The 18,635-nt window shown below is 32.7% G+C and overlaps 1 protein-coding gene across 9 annotated transcripts in view; it reads left to right on the forward strand.

Annotated features, from left to right (window-relative positions):
- Positions 1-18,198, forward strand: part of LOC128178895 (multiple C2 and transmembrane domain-containing protein 1-like) — a 41,111-nt gene extending 22,913 nt beyond the window's left edge. For 7 of the 9 annotated variants that reach the window (XM_052846289.1, XM_052846290.1, XM_052846285.1 and 4 more), the window contains 18 exons: positions 1,700-1,805; positions 3,471-3,693; positions 4,509-4,614; positions 7,327-7,530; positions 7,811-7,938; positions 8,237-8,423; positions 8,964-9,018; positions 9,273-9,414; positions 9,619-9,721; positions 9,862-9,963; positions 10,389-10,463; positions 10,855-10,974; positions 11,197-11,325; positions 11,454-11,501; positions 14,028-14,134; positions 14,483-14,592; positions 15,316-15,413; positions 15,757-18,198. In XM_052846289.1, the coding sequence (XP_052702249.1) occupies positions 1,700-1,805; positions 3,471-3,693; positions 4,509-4,614; positions 7,327-7,530; positions 7,811-7,938; positions 8,237-8,423; positions 8,964-9,018; positions 9,273-9,414; positions 9,619-9,721; positions 9,862-9,963; positions 10,389-10,463; positions 10,855-10,974; positions 11,197-11,325; positions 11,454-11,501; positions 14,028-14,134; positions 14,483-14,592; positions 15,316-15,413; positions 15,757-15,816 (2,103 nt within the window). In that variant the 3' untranslated portion in view covers positions 15,817-18,198. Of the gene's footprint in view, positions 1-1,699; positions 1,806-3,470; positions 3,694-4,508; positions 4,615-7,326; positions 7,531-7,810; positions 7,939-8,236; positions 8,424-8,963; positions 9,019-9,272; positions 9,415-9,618; positions 9,722-9,861; positions 9,964-10,388; positions 10,464-10,854; positions 10,975-11,196; positions 11,326-11,453; positions 11,502-11,822; positions 14,135-14,482; positions 14,593-15,315; positions 15,414-15,756 lie in introns of those variants that run through there. The other 2 variants (XM_052846287.1, XR_008243015.1) reach the window with 2 other exon arrangements.
- Positions 18,199-18,635: the final 437 nt, after the last annotated feature.

Consider the following 18,635-nt stretch of genomic DNA (forward strand, 5'->3'; position numbering starts at 1 on the left):
AAGGAAAACACATAACTGTGTAGCATAGGTGTCGAACCGGGGGGAAGGGGGGGGGGCGGGCTTAGGCCCCCTTTCCCCTAATTTTTTTGCGGGAGGCTTAGCCCCACCCCCTTCCCCCCCCAATTTTTTTGCAAAGTTATGTAATAAATAATAGTATATAGAGACTTTTTTTTTGGCTTGTCAAGATTTTTTTGATAAGTATATCCTCCCTACTTTCAATTTGCTTCCGACCCCACTGTGTAGATCTAGTTTATAAATCTGCAAATCACGTAAGCTATCAAGGAGTTCATCCTGACGACTCAACACAATGAAAACAGAACACTTTGGTTGTGTTTACATACAAGAACTTACTGAAATGATGTTTCCTAAGACTTTTATTCAAGTGCCAGTAAGCATCCTTATTCAATATTTTTAATATCGAACCATTAGGCTAGTATTTGTACTATAAAACATCAACAACTGTTTCTTGTTCGAGTCAATGCAAACTAAAGAGTATTCGCAACTTTGTGTATAATGTCAACGAACTAGATTATTCAGTATTTCCATTTAATCAAGTGATTAAGCTCTAAGAAAAATTATTTAGAGCTAAAAAATTATTTCAAGGTTTATTTCAGTGAAACTTTATATAAAAGCAGTTAGATTTATCTCTGAAATGACGTACTGAATTGTATTGCGCAAGGTCTCCATATAACACAACGTTGCATCATCGTTTTTAATCTCTCAAAAGGGTCATATAAGGGACTGTCTCAAAAGCTTCATGATATATAAATGAAATTGTATGAGATGAATAGAACATCTATAAATTGTTGTGTGCTTTTATATTTGCATTATCCAACTCGTTAAAATGGTTATATTCGCTCAAATATATAAAATTTGAAATAGTTTGAAATGATTGGAAACCAATATTTGAATCAGAAATACAAATTAAGACAATGTCTTTTGTAAAAACTTAAAAGAGTTTAATATGTCTAATTCTTCACAGTTTAAAATCCAAAATAACTTTTGTTTATCAAAATTGTTAACTGTTTTACTAAATTAGATGAAATTAAATCAAATACTAGTAGTTCGTCTCTTTTGTTTGTAAATTTGCTACTTTGGACAATCTTCAATTGATATTTTTTATATTGAAAATTACAGTACTTTACAGAAAGATCAATGCTTTATCAGTTCATCAGCAACAAAATTTATATTTTTTTGGCTGCTATTGTAAATAGCAATTTTTTATAGCAATTATGGACTGTTAATTTTAATTACCAGTTACTGCAAAATCATTTAAATTTTTAGGTCCAATATTTTTGGATTGTCAATTTTGTTTGAATGGTTTTTTTTATGAATAACCATGTAACTAAAATAATTAATAAAAAAAAAGGCTCTACTGTACTTCGTTTTATGATAAGTTGGTGATGCTAATTTGTGAGTATGAAGTACTGTGCAATAACCTTTGAAAACCATGTAAATTTAGCCCCCCCCCCCCCCCCAATTCTTAATATTCCACAGTAAGTGTTTTTGAGAGACAATTATTTATCAAGAACCAAGATATTAAAGTCATATATGAAGTGATTTTTATTGATCATTTGAAAAATTATAAAGACTTGTGCACCTTTGTCAATGATATGTTAAATTGTGCAATTTCTTTTATTGTACCTTTTGACATTTTTAGAGGAATATGCTTTAATTATGATTTTTTTTGTATTTTCAGGACACAAGCATAAGACAACGCAGACATGAGTTGATGCAGCATTCCTTCTTCCATTTAGATGTGTGGCTCAAGGAAGGCAAGGATTTGGTTGTGAGAGATAGCAGTGGTTAGTATTACATGTACATCAACAATATCATGTACAAGTCTTTATTATACGGTCTGTATTAAGGTGACACAAGCCAGATTTTCATGCAGTTAAAAACATGGCTGTAGATTTCTCTGTCTCAGCAATTTTTCATGTTTACTGTCTGTGAGGTAAAGCAAGCCAGATTGTCAGTTGATAACATGTTTACTGTCTGTGAGGTAAAGCAAGCCAGATTGTCAGTTGATAACATGTTTACTGTCTGTGAGGTAAAGCAAGCCAGATTGTCAGTTGATAACATGTTTACTGTCTGTGAGGTAAAGCAAGCCAGATTGTCAGTTGATAACATGTTTACTGTCTGTGAGGTAAAGCAAGCCAGATTGTCAGTTGATAACATGTTTACTGTCTGTGAGGTAAAGCAAGCCAGATTGTCAGTTCATAACATGTTTACTGTCTGTGAGGTAAAGCAAGCCAGATTGTCAGTTCATAACATGTTTAACTTAGGGCTGTGGTTAAAGATGTTTTTCTCAGCCTTTGTGTTTAAATGTTTACAGTTTGTAAGAAAGCAGAGTTAGCTATGTTAATTGTCAACTCCTCAGTGAGAAACAGACAAACTTGGTGGTAATATAAGCTTTGTGCTCAAGATTAAGGAAGCTTAATTTATATATGAAGTTGTGGAAAAAAACTTTCAGGAAGTTTTGATCATGCATTTATCTGACATACTTGTACACAAAATATATCTTTTTGACATCAATAGATATAACTGGTACATAAAATCTATCTTTCTTGACATACATAAACATTACTGATAAAATCTTTCTTATGAGTTCAACTGAATTTTTACCTTTATTTCAAAAAATTGAAGTACTAAAACATTATGAACAAAGCTTGTATGATAATAATGCCAAGATAATTATGTTCAATAATTTTCTAACTTACAGCTTCATATAGGGCTTGGGCGATACTTTACTTAGCCGATTCAGTACATATCACGATACATGAAATGCGTTACGATATATATCACGATACATAGCAACTTAATGAAAACATGAATAAAGACTGAAAGTTTATTGAATCTGTCAATGTATTACCGCATGTCTAAAGTGATTTTATTATATTCAAAATGAGCGCTGCACAATTTACAAATTACCTTAGTCTTGTATTCACTACCTTTTCATAAACAAGTAATCTGAAAGTTTTCCACACTCCAAATTTAGCTTCATAAAAGTTTTGACAACATTATGAGGTTTTCCTCCATCATTTTCCTTTCATATTTGGCGCATGGACTAAAAACAGCAGATATATAAAGCTCGGATGTTTTTGGAAAATAGAAAAAGTTCGCTAAGGTATCGTTGTATTAATGGTAAATGTATCGATCCATATATCGTCAAAATAAATACCATGATGCACCAGTGCATCGGTGGATCGTCCCATCCCTAGCTTCATGTATGATAGACTCAATCCAATCATGCAGATTCCGTTGTAAATTAGATGATTATAATAATTAAAAGTGATCGTCCACTATGTTTCCAAAAGCTATACATTTACTTTTATGAAGGTTTAGGTTCAAACTTGATGTTATGAAAAGATGGGGATGTGAAGTTTTGCTCTGTAAGTTACCAGTACTACCGGTAATTCTGATTGGGTCTGGCTCTGAAAAATTTCATTGAATTTTCATTTTCTTTACAGGAACCAGTGATCCATATGTCAAATTCAAAATTGGCAACAAACAGTATTACAAAAGTAGAACTGTGTACAAGAACTTGAATCCAAAATGGGATGAGAAGTTTACCATTCCTATTGAGGATGTGTTTAAGCCAGTGTCTGTGAAATGCTATGATTATGACCGAGGAGTTTCAGACGATCGAATGGGTGCAGCAGAAATAGACCTGTCTATGCTGAATCTCAATAGGTAGGGCAGTTTTGTCAGTTCTTTACATTTGGAAATATGCTTCCAAATGTGAACCTATAGAAAAGTGAAAATGTTCAATTCTTTGTAAACTTTTTAATGACGTCACATTGATAACTGCACATGCATATCATTTGACGGTTGCATTATTGTAAACATAAAAACACAGTTATGTTTATAATTCTGAACAATTTGCTTTTCTCAAATGTAAATTATAAGTAAGGTTAAAAAGTTCCCAGGGATATGAACTTGGTTATTACATGATAAAATCTTCTGAGAAGATCTTTGGGCTTCACAGGATTTGATCACGTGGCCAACCAAGTTCATACTCTGTAACCTGATGAACTTTTTAACATGCTATTTATTTCTTAAACAAACTATGATGAGGTTGAATTACCTGGTGATACTTCACCTTGAGAAAGGTTTGTGTCTCGGGGGGGGAAAAAACTCAGCAGACCTGATATTGCCACTTACTTTATATATGAATGATCGAAGAATGTTAGTTATTAGATATAGTCTAATTAAGATGTAATTGGATAGCTGCTTTGTTGCTTAGGGAGAATCCATGAAATTCTTAGAGTATATGAAGATGATAGTCAAGTCATCTCATATTGCTTTTGCATGAGTCCACAGCTCAGGTTGTTGGGTAAAAGTCACAAACTATAATAACTTTATGCAACAAAAATACATCAATGATAGTATGTCACAAACTTCAATTTAAAGTAAATTACATGCATGGATAGATTTTAATTGAAAATAGGTTTTGTAATTAGAATCATGTCACAAAGTAATAATGAAAATTTGTTTTGAATTTGCAGTCCTACAGAACTGAAGTTGGAGCTGAAAGAGAAGAAAGATGATGAATACATGGGCTACATTCTACTACAGTGTACACTGGTGCCAAAGTCTGGGGAAGAGAAAGAGGTGGGTTGCTTGGGCAGCACTAGACATTGTTCTGTATGACAACTGTAGGAAACAGAGGCCTGTTCTGCTCATGGGTCGCTTATGGGCGCTGGCCCAAATTTGTGTTATGGGTTTCTTGCAAGCACTTGTTAGCTATGTTCTGCTGAACACATCTCAGGATTCAGTCTCACCAAAAAGCTAAATAAGATATTGTTCAGCAGTAATTTTTGGTGAAATAATTCAAAATTTATCAATACTTATAAAAAGGTTGACACTAGAAGTAGATCCAGTCAGATACTTATTAAGGAGAGAGATGCTCAAAATGAATTTCCATAAGTTGCTTGCCTCATTAGTTTTAATATCATTTTATTCCTATATATATATTGATATTTAAGATTAAGGAATGTTCCTATTATGTATTAATTGGTCTGAAAGTCATCACCACAGTCTAAATAAAATGACCCAGTTCTTATCATTAAAGTGGTATTAAAAACCATTTATTTGGCTTCATCTAATACTGTGAAGAGTTTGAATTGATTTGACAATGTCACGGATCTAAGACAACAGTCTTTGATCAAAGGGATGTATCAGGAGGGAGGTAGACACTATTGATTTCTACAGTGATTAGAGGGACTCATTCATTTCTTGCTAAGTGGAGACTGGACATTATCTAGGCTTGGCATTAGATAGATCGATCTCTGGGGACCACAGAGATAAATCAGGGGATCTTATTTTGATGGATTGGGGATGGGGCCTAGATCTTGAAGTCTGAGTAGTTTAGTACACTTAATACATGTATATGCAGGTTGACTGCATTAATAAAAAGCTAACTTTTATTAGCGTTCTACCATCATATGTAAAATAAGATAACATCCATATGTGTCTATATTGTCTACATCAACATGCTAGGATAATGATTCTTGTATAATATACCCATATTAGCAATCTTGTGTCATTCATGATTCAGTTACACACAATAGATTAGATGGCACAAGGGATTGGTATGTCTGCCATGCTTCAAGTTTGGTATTAGTCAAGACGCTGACTCAGGGGATACATGTAGAATATTATGTTTTATATTTCTGTACTTAATATATGGTCTATTCTAAGTACTGGTACATGTATTGGTTATAATGAGTGTCTTGCCAAGATAAAATATTTTATGTGCCTTCATGGGAGACCATGGCCAATGCTAGAACTCTGTTTCTAAGAATAAATATTGCAAATCACTCAGGATATTCAAAATTGGTTATTCTTTATTTTATGATCACATTTAGCATGCTGTCGGAGAATAGTTAATTCACTCAAAACGGATTGTCAAGAGATTCACAAAATCAAGATTTTATTTATAAATGATAGTGATTTGTGAATCCAAATTATCCTTGAGGAGTTATGTAATATAAACAATAAGATGATTTAATTTAGATCTAGAAAATCAATGATAAAAATGATTTCCTGTTGTTCAAACCTTAGGGAAAAAAACTGAATATTAAGTCTTGAGATGAAACTGCCAAAAGCCTGAATCAATATCTAGATAACTATGTTTGGAACTGATAGATGTAGTTCAGTGTGAAGTATCTGGTCATTGGCATGATATTACTATTGACAAACATATTTAAACACGTCGTCGGAAACCCACGGTCGGTCTCGCTTCTCTTACCTCTTAGAGAAGCGAGACCGACCGTGGGTTTCCAACGATGATTTAAACACAGAGCTCTGTGAATGATCATTCAGTTATCTCTTGAACGTCAGTTCATTTTTTACAGTCATGAGTGATGAACTTGACAATTGTTTTACTCTTGGTAAATCATTAAAAATTGTGTTTTATACAATCACATTACAAAACACAATCAAGTTAGCGGTAGAAAAATATATCCATGTCTATTGCTAAGTTTCCCAGGCAAATAAAATGCTGCGTCAAAGATGTCCCTCGTCAGAGTTTTCAGCAATTTTGCAAATAATCAAGTTTCTGTGTATTTTTTATGTTAATTGATTATTTAATTGTTTTATGACAATTACAGTAATATCAAGTGTTTCATGATCTGCAGAAGATTGAAATACAGTATGACAGATGCATATTTTACAAAGAGAAATAATTTATCCTTTTTCTGGTAAATAAGTTTCAGGAGTACAGAAGGTAAATATTTATGAGCAACACATTTTATGTTTGAAATAATTCAACAAATTGGTAGAAGTAAACGCTCTTATGAAAATCAATGCATTTGCATGACATTTCAAAAGCATATAATTCAGGAAAGGAGTGGGTTGTCTAATTGTGATGCAGAAATGCTTTAAACTGTACATTCCGCCAGCAGGATTGCATGGTAATTTGTCAGGATTATACTTACAATATTCTGGCTGTGAAGGATGACGCTATTTCCCCATTAAATGGAATCTTAGATCCTAATCATTAAAGAAATGGGCAGGAATATTGAGTTGTTATTGATTTGGAGATAGTCATTAAGTGATATTTAAGATATTATAAAATCAATATAATTGCTACTGCAAATGCTACATAACATGATGTTTAACATTAAGATTTTAGATTTAAACAAATGCAGTGATTTACATGCAAATTAAGCCAAACAAAAACAACACTTGTTTAAGGTTTTTATCTTTAATGAAAAACCCATCATATTTAATGTTATATAACCCTATCGTTATTTCATTTGTCATCTGGAGACATGGAAATCTCTGATGTTAAGATTTTTGAGGTATGTTTTATTTTTGTAGCAGTTCCAGCAGTCGAGAACAACAACAATTAAGAAATCTGCAGGGAGTCTAGAATCACAGGCCAGGAAACTGAAGATGCAGATCTGGAGTGGAATCGTGAACATTGTGTTAGTGGAGGGTCAGAATCTCATGGCTATGGATGATAACGGACTAAGTGACCCCTACGTCAAGTTCAGGCTGGGTCAGGAGAAGTACAAGAGTAAAGTACGTGTCCGGGAAAAATTAACTTTTGTGGATATAATATAATTTATATATCCGAAACAATCACAAAAATTCTTAAATTATCGGGAATTATGTTGCGAGGAGCACATTGCAAAATTTTTAAGTCTGAGAGACAAATACCGGTATTTACTTATTTGTCTTCATACCTCTTTATGAAAACCAATTAACAGTGCTTTCTATACTTTCAAAATATTTTCTTATTAATCAAATTTTCTGTCTGCAGGCTTTTATTTATTTGTGTCATTTACACATGTATTTTCAGCACAAATACAAGACTCTGAACCCACGGTGGTTGGAGCAGTTCAGTCTTCGGACATTTGACGACCAGAGTCAGACTCTGGAAATCAGTGTCTATGACCATGACCTTAGGTCGGACGATTTCATGGGCAGGTTTGTGACCTTTATGATCATGTTGAAAAGAGGACATATTGCTAGATAATGAACATACTCTTTTCCTTTTCATGCACATGTGAAAATGCATCAGGGAAGAGGGTATTTGTTTAAGGTTCATCTGTCTTTAAAAGAGACATTGCAAGGTTCTTTGTGAAGTGTGTCTCATTGACCTCTATCAAAAGAGGTAAAAAGCCCTGCTAATGGGTTCTCTGTATTGACAAAGGAACATATATCCTGTTTTCATGTGGCGGCATTTGATTCAATAACTAAGTGGAATCCCGTCTTTTTCCATCAGAGCTACCATCGATCTTTCGGAAATAGAAAAGGAGAGAACGCACACCATAGTGAAAGATCTGGAGGACGGAGCTGGCACCATCAAACTCTTGCTCACAATCAGCGGGACTCAGGGAGCCGAGACCATCACCGACCTCGTCAATTACACCACCAACACCAAGGAAAGAGACGACCTGTACCGCAGCTATGTAAGTCGTCCCTCTATGGCAGACAGAAAATAAACACTCAATCCCACTCATTATCCCTTAATGCAAAACTTATGCAAAACATCCATATTGATTTTTTTTTTGCATCTTGAGGAAATATACATGAATCAGCATAAAGGAAATATTGGGTTTTGTTTTGATTGGGAACGAATTGATTCCCTTCATCTCTGATCACTTAATTAGGCTGCTGCATTTATATATGATTACTGTGAAAACATAATATTGTTGGGCCTAATGAATTGTGTTAGGAAGTAATCCCCATAAAATATTTACACTATGAAAACTTTCTGGAAGGTGTAAAGAATTGTTTTGAGTTCTACTGTGTTAAAAATGTTGGTAAAGCCTTTTACTGGAAATAATTTTGCATGGAATTTTGAAATTGTTTTCAGTATGTATGACAGTGACACTGACACTAATCATACCAGTACGCAATGCCACTACATCTAAAATTTGATTAGTTTCAACCCAAAAATTTTTTCTGATATTTACATGTATATGATTTCATTTGAATTGATATTTCAGGGAATAATCAACTCCTTTAAAAACCTGAAAGACATAGGATGGCTTCAAGTAAAAGGTGAGCAGTTGTGATCTGTCAAGGTTGTGAGGGCACTTTGTTTTCTATTGAAGTTATACATGTGTATAACTCTCATATGTTTGTAAGTGCACTCTAAGTTTAAATTGGTACATGGTTTTACAAAATAAGTTCAGAATTTTTTAGCACAAAGATTAGTAACAATTGTAATATAGACAAATAGTTCCTCTGCTGGGATTTGAACCTATGATCTCTTGCTGTTCTAGTAAAATGTTTTATATTTGATAATTTTGCAGTGATCCGTGCCCAGGGTTTGCTGGCAGCTGACATCGGAGGGAAGAGTGACCCGTTCTGTGTGTTGGAGCTGGTCAATGCCCGACTCCAGACACAGACAGAGTACAAAACTCTCAACCCAGAGTGGAACAAAGTCTTCACATTGTTAGTACCTCTACACGGCACATAAGGAATTTCTAGCACTCAATGTTACCAAGTGAATTTTTACCTTTAAGTTGCAGTACATCTCTTTACCTGTACACATATCATAAGTTTCCTAACTACAGGTAGATGATTAAAAGAGATACCTACTAAGCTTTATTTTCAACTAAACAGTTGAATTTATCTTGTGTGTTTGTTTGTTTGCAGCAATGTAAAGGACGTCCACTCTGTGTTAGAGGTGACAGTGTTTGATGAGGACAGGGATAAAAAGGCAGAATTCCTGGGCAAAGTCGCCATTCCTATTCTTCTGGTAAAAAGCTCTCTCTCTCTCTCTCTCTCTCTCTCTCTCTCTCTCTCTCTCTCTCTCTCTCTCTCTCTCTCTCTCTCTCTGGGTTCTTTACATGTGTGATGTGTGTTCTATCTAATTCAGTATTGTCTGATTTCCTGTAGATGAAGAGAGGGCTGAGGCGATGGTATGCATTGAAGGACAAAAAACTTCTGGGAAGATCCAAAGGAGCCATTTTACTGGAAATGGATTTCATTTACAACCCAGTAAATTTTTTATTATAATTAGTCATTCACAACACCACTTTGTCTCATTTTCCATAAATAATTAATGAATAAAGGTGAAAATAGTCATGAAATTGATACTGTGGTTTCATTAATATTCAATAGTATCAATTTTCGTGGAAAAAGTAAAAATCACTGTTTTAAGGATACGTAAATTCCTGGCCAATTACCCTATCATTACAAATTGTTAGTAAAAATTGACTTCAAAGAACATTTAATTTCATTGAAACAACGAAATCCATGAAAATTGGTATTCAACGAATATTGATGAAACCACAGTAGCATCAACATCTTCATTAGTTTATGATGAATTTTATTTAGTTTACTATTTATTTGATAAGAGTTGTGGAATACATTAGATGCTCACGTTTCATTTCCATTACATTGGAAATTGTTTTTTCTCCTAGGTGAAAGCTGCCATTCGCACTGTCAACCCCAGAGAGGAAAAATATATGCAACCTGATCCAAAGTTCAAAATTTCGGTATGTCAATGTCATAAAATTAATTAGTTTTTAGCTGTTCAATCTGACACATTTTGATGAGAAATCATAGGAAAGTCCCCTCATTATCTTCAATCTACTGTGTACATAATTGATTTATGATGACTTCGGAAGCCAAAAAAGCATTCCTGTAATATCATCCATTTTTCTGGTGGCAAGTGATGCCAATCAAGGGTCTATAATTTGTGACTCAAGATCGCTTTTCATTTCATCATCACGAACATAAGTTCCCTTAGGAGCTTCCAGTGTTTGGGGATGTAAAAAATTAAGTGAAAAGGCCCCATAAATCATCAGGACTTGTTAATATTTTGAAGACCCATAGGACCTTGGATATTGGGGTCTATGATATAGTTTGATTTTCTGATATTTTCAGCTGATGAAAAGGAACATTAACAGAGTTACGCAAATTATATCATCCATAATGGAGGTCGGTAAATTTCTACAAAGCTGTTTTGAATGGGAGTCCAAGGCTAGGAGTATTACTGCCTTCACAGTTAGTATGATGACAATGCTTTTGTGTCCTTAACAGTTTCAGAGTCAAATAAACTGAGAATGTACATGAATTAATAAATTCTCAATTGTATAAGACTATATATTAAAATTGATTATTGTTAGATAACAGTCAATTCCGAACTATATGATATTGTCGGTCCTTTAAAATTATTTTTTCGAAATTTTATTATAATTGTATGTTCTGTAATATAATGTGTTATAGGTGTTCCTTATCATCACCTGGTTTTTCGAGCCATACATGTTACCTGTGACGTTGCTCTTACTATTTTTGAAAAACTATCTCATCAAGTCTGCAAAAGAAGCGTTTTCAGTTGAGAGCAAAGAGGAAGTGGTAAGTGGAATTTGATTTTTATGAGTTGTAAACCAATGCTTGACACAAGTAACATAAGAGAATACATCTCTTGATGCACTTACAAAGAATTGCGGACTATTAATTGGCTTATTTTGATAATTAAACAGGTAAGCGTAGATGAAGAAGATGATGATGAAGATGATGATGCAGCAAAGGTATGTGCAGATCTGGGGTTTTTTTTCTTAGTACAAAATGTAATTCGTTATGGTACATTTCAGAAATGAGCTGAAATTTGGGCAAATGGTTATAGATAAATTCTATGCATTTCAAAAGAAATTAAAAAATATATTGATATAGGAAACGGAGACTAATTTAAAAAAATGCTCTAATCATATTGTTAATTTAAATGAACATATTTGTAAAAGTATGCATGATTTAGCATGTATGGGTAGATTAAAGACAAAATATAATGTAGCAAGTTGCATGATTTTTGCAATGTTCATGTGCATTTAATTTTGACACTATTTTTTGCAAAGCAAAAAAAGGTATGATTTTAACACATATCATCAATTTTTTTTCTGATGAGTTTGATAAAAAATTTAGTTTTGGATTGTGATAATTACAAACACCATCTTCAGTATGTACATTTAGTTATTTTGTTAAGTGTTTTAAAAATCACTTTAGCACCTATTAGTACTGATACTTAATTCAGTTAACTTTGTTTGATTTATCAAGCACGGGAAAATTTTTGTTGAAATTTTGTTTTGATTTTTTCATTGTATTTAATAATCCAGTGTATTAATCCTCTCCTTAATGACATTACTCTTTGTTATGTAGGATTAATATCTGTTTTTTAAAAAACTTGGAAAGTTTTGCTATATAATTCTTCTCATATTGAGCTCCAAATTTTGATTCTTTTGAAAGTTCTGCTGTGAAATGATAGCCCAAGTGATTGACTTTTTGTTTCACAGAACACTGTGTTTAAAGAAATGCATGCTGTTTTGTTTTCCACCAGCATTAATTACCTTTTAGTTTGTTTTTCAAGTGACTGATTTATTTATGTAGAAGCACCATGTAAAAAAGATATCATTCAGTAAAAAAAAGAAAAAGGTAAAACTGATTTTAAGAGGGCCTTGTCACCATAATTAGAGGATTGCTGGTCACCATATTGTATGGATTACTCGGAAAGTTTTGTGTAATGTTTTGTTATTAATGGAAAATTTAACATATTTAATTCAAAACAAAATCGATATATGAATTTGATTTTGGCATGCTTTAACAATAGAAGCCATACAGTATTTGCTTGAAGAATTGTTGACATGGCCCTTCTGTAGGCTAGATTCTATAAACAGCAAGAAAGCTAGTCATTTTTTAGCAATAATGCAAAAAACATAAATCATTTTTTGTCATTCATTCATTCCTATTTCCATCTCCTGAACAAAGTAAATGAACAGAAAATAGATTGGAGGTGTTTGTTAAGCCTAACAATCTGATTAAAATCAGATCGCCGTTGCTATCAATTAACGACTTTTCCCTGTATCCTTGATTAATGCTGCATCGAGTGTTGCATCGAGAATCAACTTAATAGCACTAGGTAGCAACATATCATTGGAGCATCTAGGATCTGATTTTAATTAGATTGTAAAACCCATGAGTGTAAGTTAACCTAGCTTAAAAACTATTTATCTCTGCAAACCAAAAACTAAACAACTCCCATTTGACAGGAGCTGTTTAGACTAAGTGTTAAATTTTCCCATTGCCTAGCTGAAAGACCTATTTACTGTAAATGTAGAATATTTGTGTGGAAAGAGTGTTCTGAAAACTATAATCTGAATGGTAGTTCATTTTGCAAATTCTTACACAAAAAAGTCCCAAATAACTACCACATGAAAGCTTTGATGCATGGAAATCACAGAATTTCCCTCTTGAAAATATGATCAATGATTATTGTTTAATGTTTAAATTTGTTGATTACGGTATTCCAGATTGTATAAGTTTGTAATATATGTGCTTATATACATGCTTTAAAAGTATAAATGCTTTAAACAGTAAAGCAATTTTATATTTCTATAATCAGATGTTGAGCTTTGTGATTAGTTACTGCTTACAGTAAAAGTTACAGAACTCTGATGTAATACATGTATTGCGATTTAGTTTAAATTATATTGTTGCTTCATTATATTGGTTTTTTAAGAAGGTGCAATCTTACTTTATCAAATTAAACAACAAATCCATCCCTATGTTGAGATATCCAAAGATAGGAACATACTGGTATTCATTTTTAGTCTGCCTGTGTGTGTGTCTTTTTGTCTGTCTATCAACATTTTGGACTTAGGTCATACAAAAAAAAGATGTATTGTTAACTGAAATGTCTGGTAAGGTCAGATGTCAATGTCATTAAATATTCAAGGTCATTGATTGAACAGTTGTTAGGGATTAAGTTAGTAGTGTTTAACAAAGACTCCTTTTTCTGCAAATATGATTCAATAACTTTTATTCTGAGAAATACTAGTCTAGTGGATATTTCTTCCATTGAGTCTAAGAATGGAGGATTATTAGTACATGTACTTTGTATACTGTTAAAACTTTATGTTTTTATGTACTTCATGCGTATATCTATTGTATATATCACCCTTATGTTAAAACCTTGTTGTTTATGCAAATCAAGTATTTGAACAATTAAAACCCAAGTAACAATTTATAACTTTTCGAACACTTAATGTTTAAGTTGTTTATTTTAGGATGAGAAAAAGAGTGTTCGAGAAAAATTCCAAGCAGCTCAAGAAGTTTGTTTACAAGTCCAGCAGGGAATGGACATGGTGGCATCTCTCGGGGAGAGGATCAAAAAGTAAGACACCCTAAACTCCTCTATCTGGTTACTTAACTGCATGGGGCATTGTGCAAACATGTAAAAGTTTGACACCTGAATAAGAGGCGTGTACATATTGTGCCGCTGCTCAAATTCACATTAAGAAGCTACGCCATTCAGTTATGTGAAATTTGAGAGTTTTCAACAAAATTAATTAAATAGCATTGCTCTGCCATCCAGTCAACTCTGCAGACCTTTCAGTGCATCGTTCAGTCCACTGAACAGCTTGGATTTATCTTTTGGAACTTTTGTTTTTCTTGAACTTTGTGGAAACATGATAACTTTTTTACCCGAGAGTAAATTTTGGTATGATTGGTTGTCTTTCAGTACATTCAACTGGACGGTCCCCTGGCTGTCCATGCTGGCTGTGACTGTGTTATCCATCGGTGTCATTGTACTGTATTACCTTCCAATCCGTGTTCTCATCTTATTATGGGGTAAGTCAGTCACATAAAGTTACTGTGGAATCATTAGAAATTCATAGTGGCTCAATTTTCATGGTAGTCGTCGGTAGCCTTCACCCACGAATTTACATCCTCGACAAAAACTAATTACCGTATTTAAAAATTTAGTTTACCTAGAAACAGTTTCAATAGATGCATCTATGAAATTACATCCCCACAAATAAGCAAAAAACTCGCAATCCACGAAAATTGGCTTCCACGAAATTAAATGACTCCACAGTATTGTGTTTAGCATTTCCATATGGAGGTCCAACAAATCATATATTGTCATAAAAATCGCATTCAACAACTGTTTTGTCATACATGTACCTTCATACATGTACCTTTCACTACAGAAATGAGGATTATTTTGTTTATCAAATGGCCATCTTGTCTTACTTCTGTGATTTTCATTCAGCTAAAGATTAGGCAAATATCAAATATATGCCATTGACCTGTGAGATACATGTACAGGGTACATGTAGTATTACAATTTTTTTTGTTTAAAGGTCACATTATTTTTACTCAAAACTACATTTTTTCAAGGCTTCTGTTCAGTATTTTGTCCATAAACTGACATTACTTAATTGGTACTTGTATTGTAGTAACTCTAAAATTTTAACATTGGATATCCAAAAATCAGAGCATCTCTGTGACCTTAACATTTAATAGAGAGACTATGTCCGTATTAAACTCTTGTTTCTTTTTCTATTCTAGGCATTAACAAGTTTACAAAGAAGTTGCGTGCTCCCAATGCAATACCCAACAATGAACTGCTTGATTTCTTGTCCAGAGTGCCTTCTGACAGTGAACTGGTAGGCTTTTTTAGGAATCGCTTTTTGGAAAAAATATTTGTATTTATTTAAATCTTTACATTAGAATATTTTCTCACTAATACATGTACCTTTAATGTGAAAGATTTTAAAAATCTTTTTAATTTAAAACTTGGCTTCTAATATATTCTCTGCAAGATTGGCTTGACACTCATTTCCAGTATTTACTGGTATGTTGTTGGGAAATGTGTTATTTTAAATGCTATATAAGTATTACAATGTCATCTACTACTTCATCACTTCTGAATCAGCTTTAGAATTGTTGGAAAGAGTGAATAGATTTGATTACACTTTGGAATGAGAGTATTTTTTTTTATAATTACAGATTCAGTATAGAGAATTAGCACCAGATGTACCTAACCTAGGGAAAAAGAAAAGAGCTTGATCAGAGCAACATGAAATTGTTGTGTTTGACCAAAATATTTGCTCACAGTCACTGGTTCATCTGAAAATAAAGGGAGACAAGTCTAGAATATTGCAAGGACAAGTCCCTAGTAATTCCCCTTGTGTAGCAACTAAGTGTAGATCTATGGAACAATGGGAATGTATAACATATTTAAATTTTTTCCTTCAATTTTTTTTCCAACTTTTTTTTGGCAATTGGGAATGCATAGTGTCAGGTTATGATCTTTTTTTTTTTTACTGGTATATAGATTTTACAATTGATATTTGAAAGAATTTCATTTTGTGTATGGTTTTGGAAGTGTGAAATATATTTTGAATATGTAGATTTGAACAAATGAATTTGATATACAGGTCTTTATCCTGCATATTACATTAAGTGAATTGGACACTGTTTAAAGTGGTATGTGACGAGAGAGAGAGAGAGAGAGAGAGAATTGCATTTGATAGCTTGAGTGACCAACCACTGCTATTTATGAATCAAAACAAGGGAACTCATCATGAAGTTTTAAAAATCATACTGCTCCATTCAGCAATTTTTATTTTGACTACCGGTAGATTTGCTTACAAGTGAAGTGTTCATATTAAAAAAAAATTAATCAAAGTTTAACTTTTCATTTAAATATGTTGAAAAGGCAGTTTGTTACAAACGGTTGAATTTTTGCTCATCCTACACATTGTTTTCCAATAAATTTGTTTCAATTCCTAAAAATCAAATTAGAAAATGTCAGTGTTGGATGTAGAATATCATTTTAAAGTGAAATTACACCATAAAAAATGAGTGAAACATTCAAAGAGGTAATAGGAAAATTTTGTATCTGCTTTGTGCTCAGTCTTCCATTCTCTGTAGTGCATGTAAATGGTTTTAGATAATGTGTATTAAATTTTTTAGGACTTTTTGTGTGCCTTAATAGAAAACAGTGACTTACTATGTATAGAGCCCTGACACTATAATTGTCCTAAGGCAAAGGAAGAGACATTGTGTTCTTACAGTGTTCAGACATGCTTGGTTTTGTGAGATGATTCGTATTAATTAAGAGTGATTTTTTAAACTTTTAATTTTGATATTTTAATTGCAATGATGCAACCTCATATTTCTTTGATTTAAGAAATTAAATTGATGTACATATATATAAATTTATTTATGTTGCAAAATGAATTCCATTAGACGAAGAAGAACAATGTTGATGACTGCACAATCTTACGATTGTATTGTTGCACTTTATTTGCATAATATATTTTTGTTTACCAGTTTATTAGTAGAATTTTACTTTTCAATTTGAAAATCGTGTATTTGATGGGGGAAAAATCTTTTTTTTTTCTATAGTATATATTTTGTTTATTTTGTCTGTATGCATGAAGATCAAACGATGACTGATATTGTTCTCATACTCATACTTTGCATGTACATGAAATGAAAATGGAATCAGATATTGAAAATGTGCATGCATTGATTTTCAAGTGATATTGTACAATGAATGACAACAAAAATCAGACTACAGCGCATAATGTATCAATTGTGATCAATGTCTCTCTCAGAAATCTTTCTTTGGTTGAATCTGCAGTATGTCTATTTTTAATAGGATCAAGGAACATGTGAAGGATATCCTTAAGTTATCGGTAATTGGTTTTTCGGAATAATTCACAAATGTTCAGGACAGAAAATTTTCCTACTTCATTATTAAATCATTCACTAGGTTAGTTAGGGGTTAATCTGTAAGCTATTCCACGTACATGCATCATATGGGTTCTCACAATTTATCATACATTAATCTCTGTTATAAACTTCTCACCAATCTGAGCTACATTGCCACATGTAAATGTAGAAGGGAAAATTGATCACCATAAATTTATTATTGGATATTCATTTAAATTATAAGCTGTTCAACGAGGGGTTTTTTTTTCCAAAGAAAATGAAGGAAACTGACACCTTAATTTGGAAACCAAATGGGACTACTTTGTTTTCATTAAATCTACCTGTATTGCATTAATTATTTATAATTTCTACTGCAACTTCTCAATGGGAAGTGAATGGTTGTCTCACTATATTCTTTATTTTTATGATAACTGAGAGTTTATCAGATATTTCTTCAGACTATTTGGGGACCTTCCATGTCACCTCAAGTCATCAGTGTAACATTCCTATTAGTTATTCCGTCCTTTTCATGTTTGTTTTTCCTTCTCTTCATATCATACTTCCTATACTGACCATATCTCGATACAGGAAGACTAATCAGTTTTTAATTATTTTTTCTCATTGGTTTAAGCAAAATTTGTCTATTTTCAATTTACTGTTATGTTGGGGTTGACATTTGCAATTACCAATATTTGTTATCAATGTTTTCTGAATAAATGTGAAATACTCTTCTGTTATTTTTATCCAGTTTTAGACGAAACTCTTGGAGATTTACTTTGCCAGTCATCTTTGTGCTTGAATGAGAATTGAGATTTTAGGACCTTAATATAACTGAAAGAGAATGAAGGTTTTAGGACCTTAAGATAACTAGTAAAAGTGAAACACAATTAGTACTTGAAAAGAGAGATATACATGTAGTCCACAGTTAATTGGCCCTTGTAATATTATAATGCAATTAGCTTTTCTTGTATGCCTCAAAATTGCAAATGCTAAAAATTTTAATTGACAAGTAGGTCATTTGTGCATTCCACATCAAGTTCTTATATTTTATTCATTATCAACTTATTACATCAAGTTGAATTCGGAAATCATCTTCAATTTCATATGACCCATCCCAAAAGCATGTCAATCTGTAAATATTGTACTTAAAAAAAATTGAAAATATA

This window comes from Crassostrea angulata, chromosome 3 (assembly GCF_025612915.1).
Source record: "Crassostrea angulata isolate pt1a10 chromosome 3, ASM2561291v2, whole genome shotgun sequence".
Taxonomy (NCBI): Eukaryota; Metazoa; Mollusca; class Bivalvia; order Ostreida; family Ostreidae; genus Magallana; species Magallana angulata.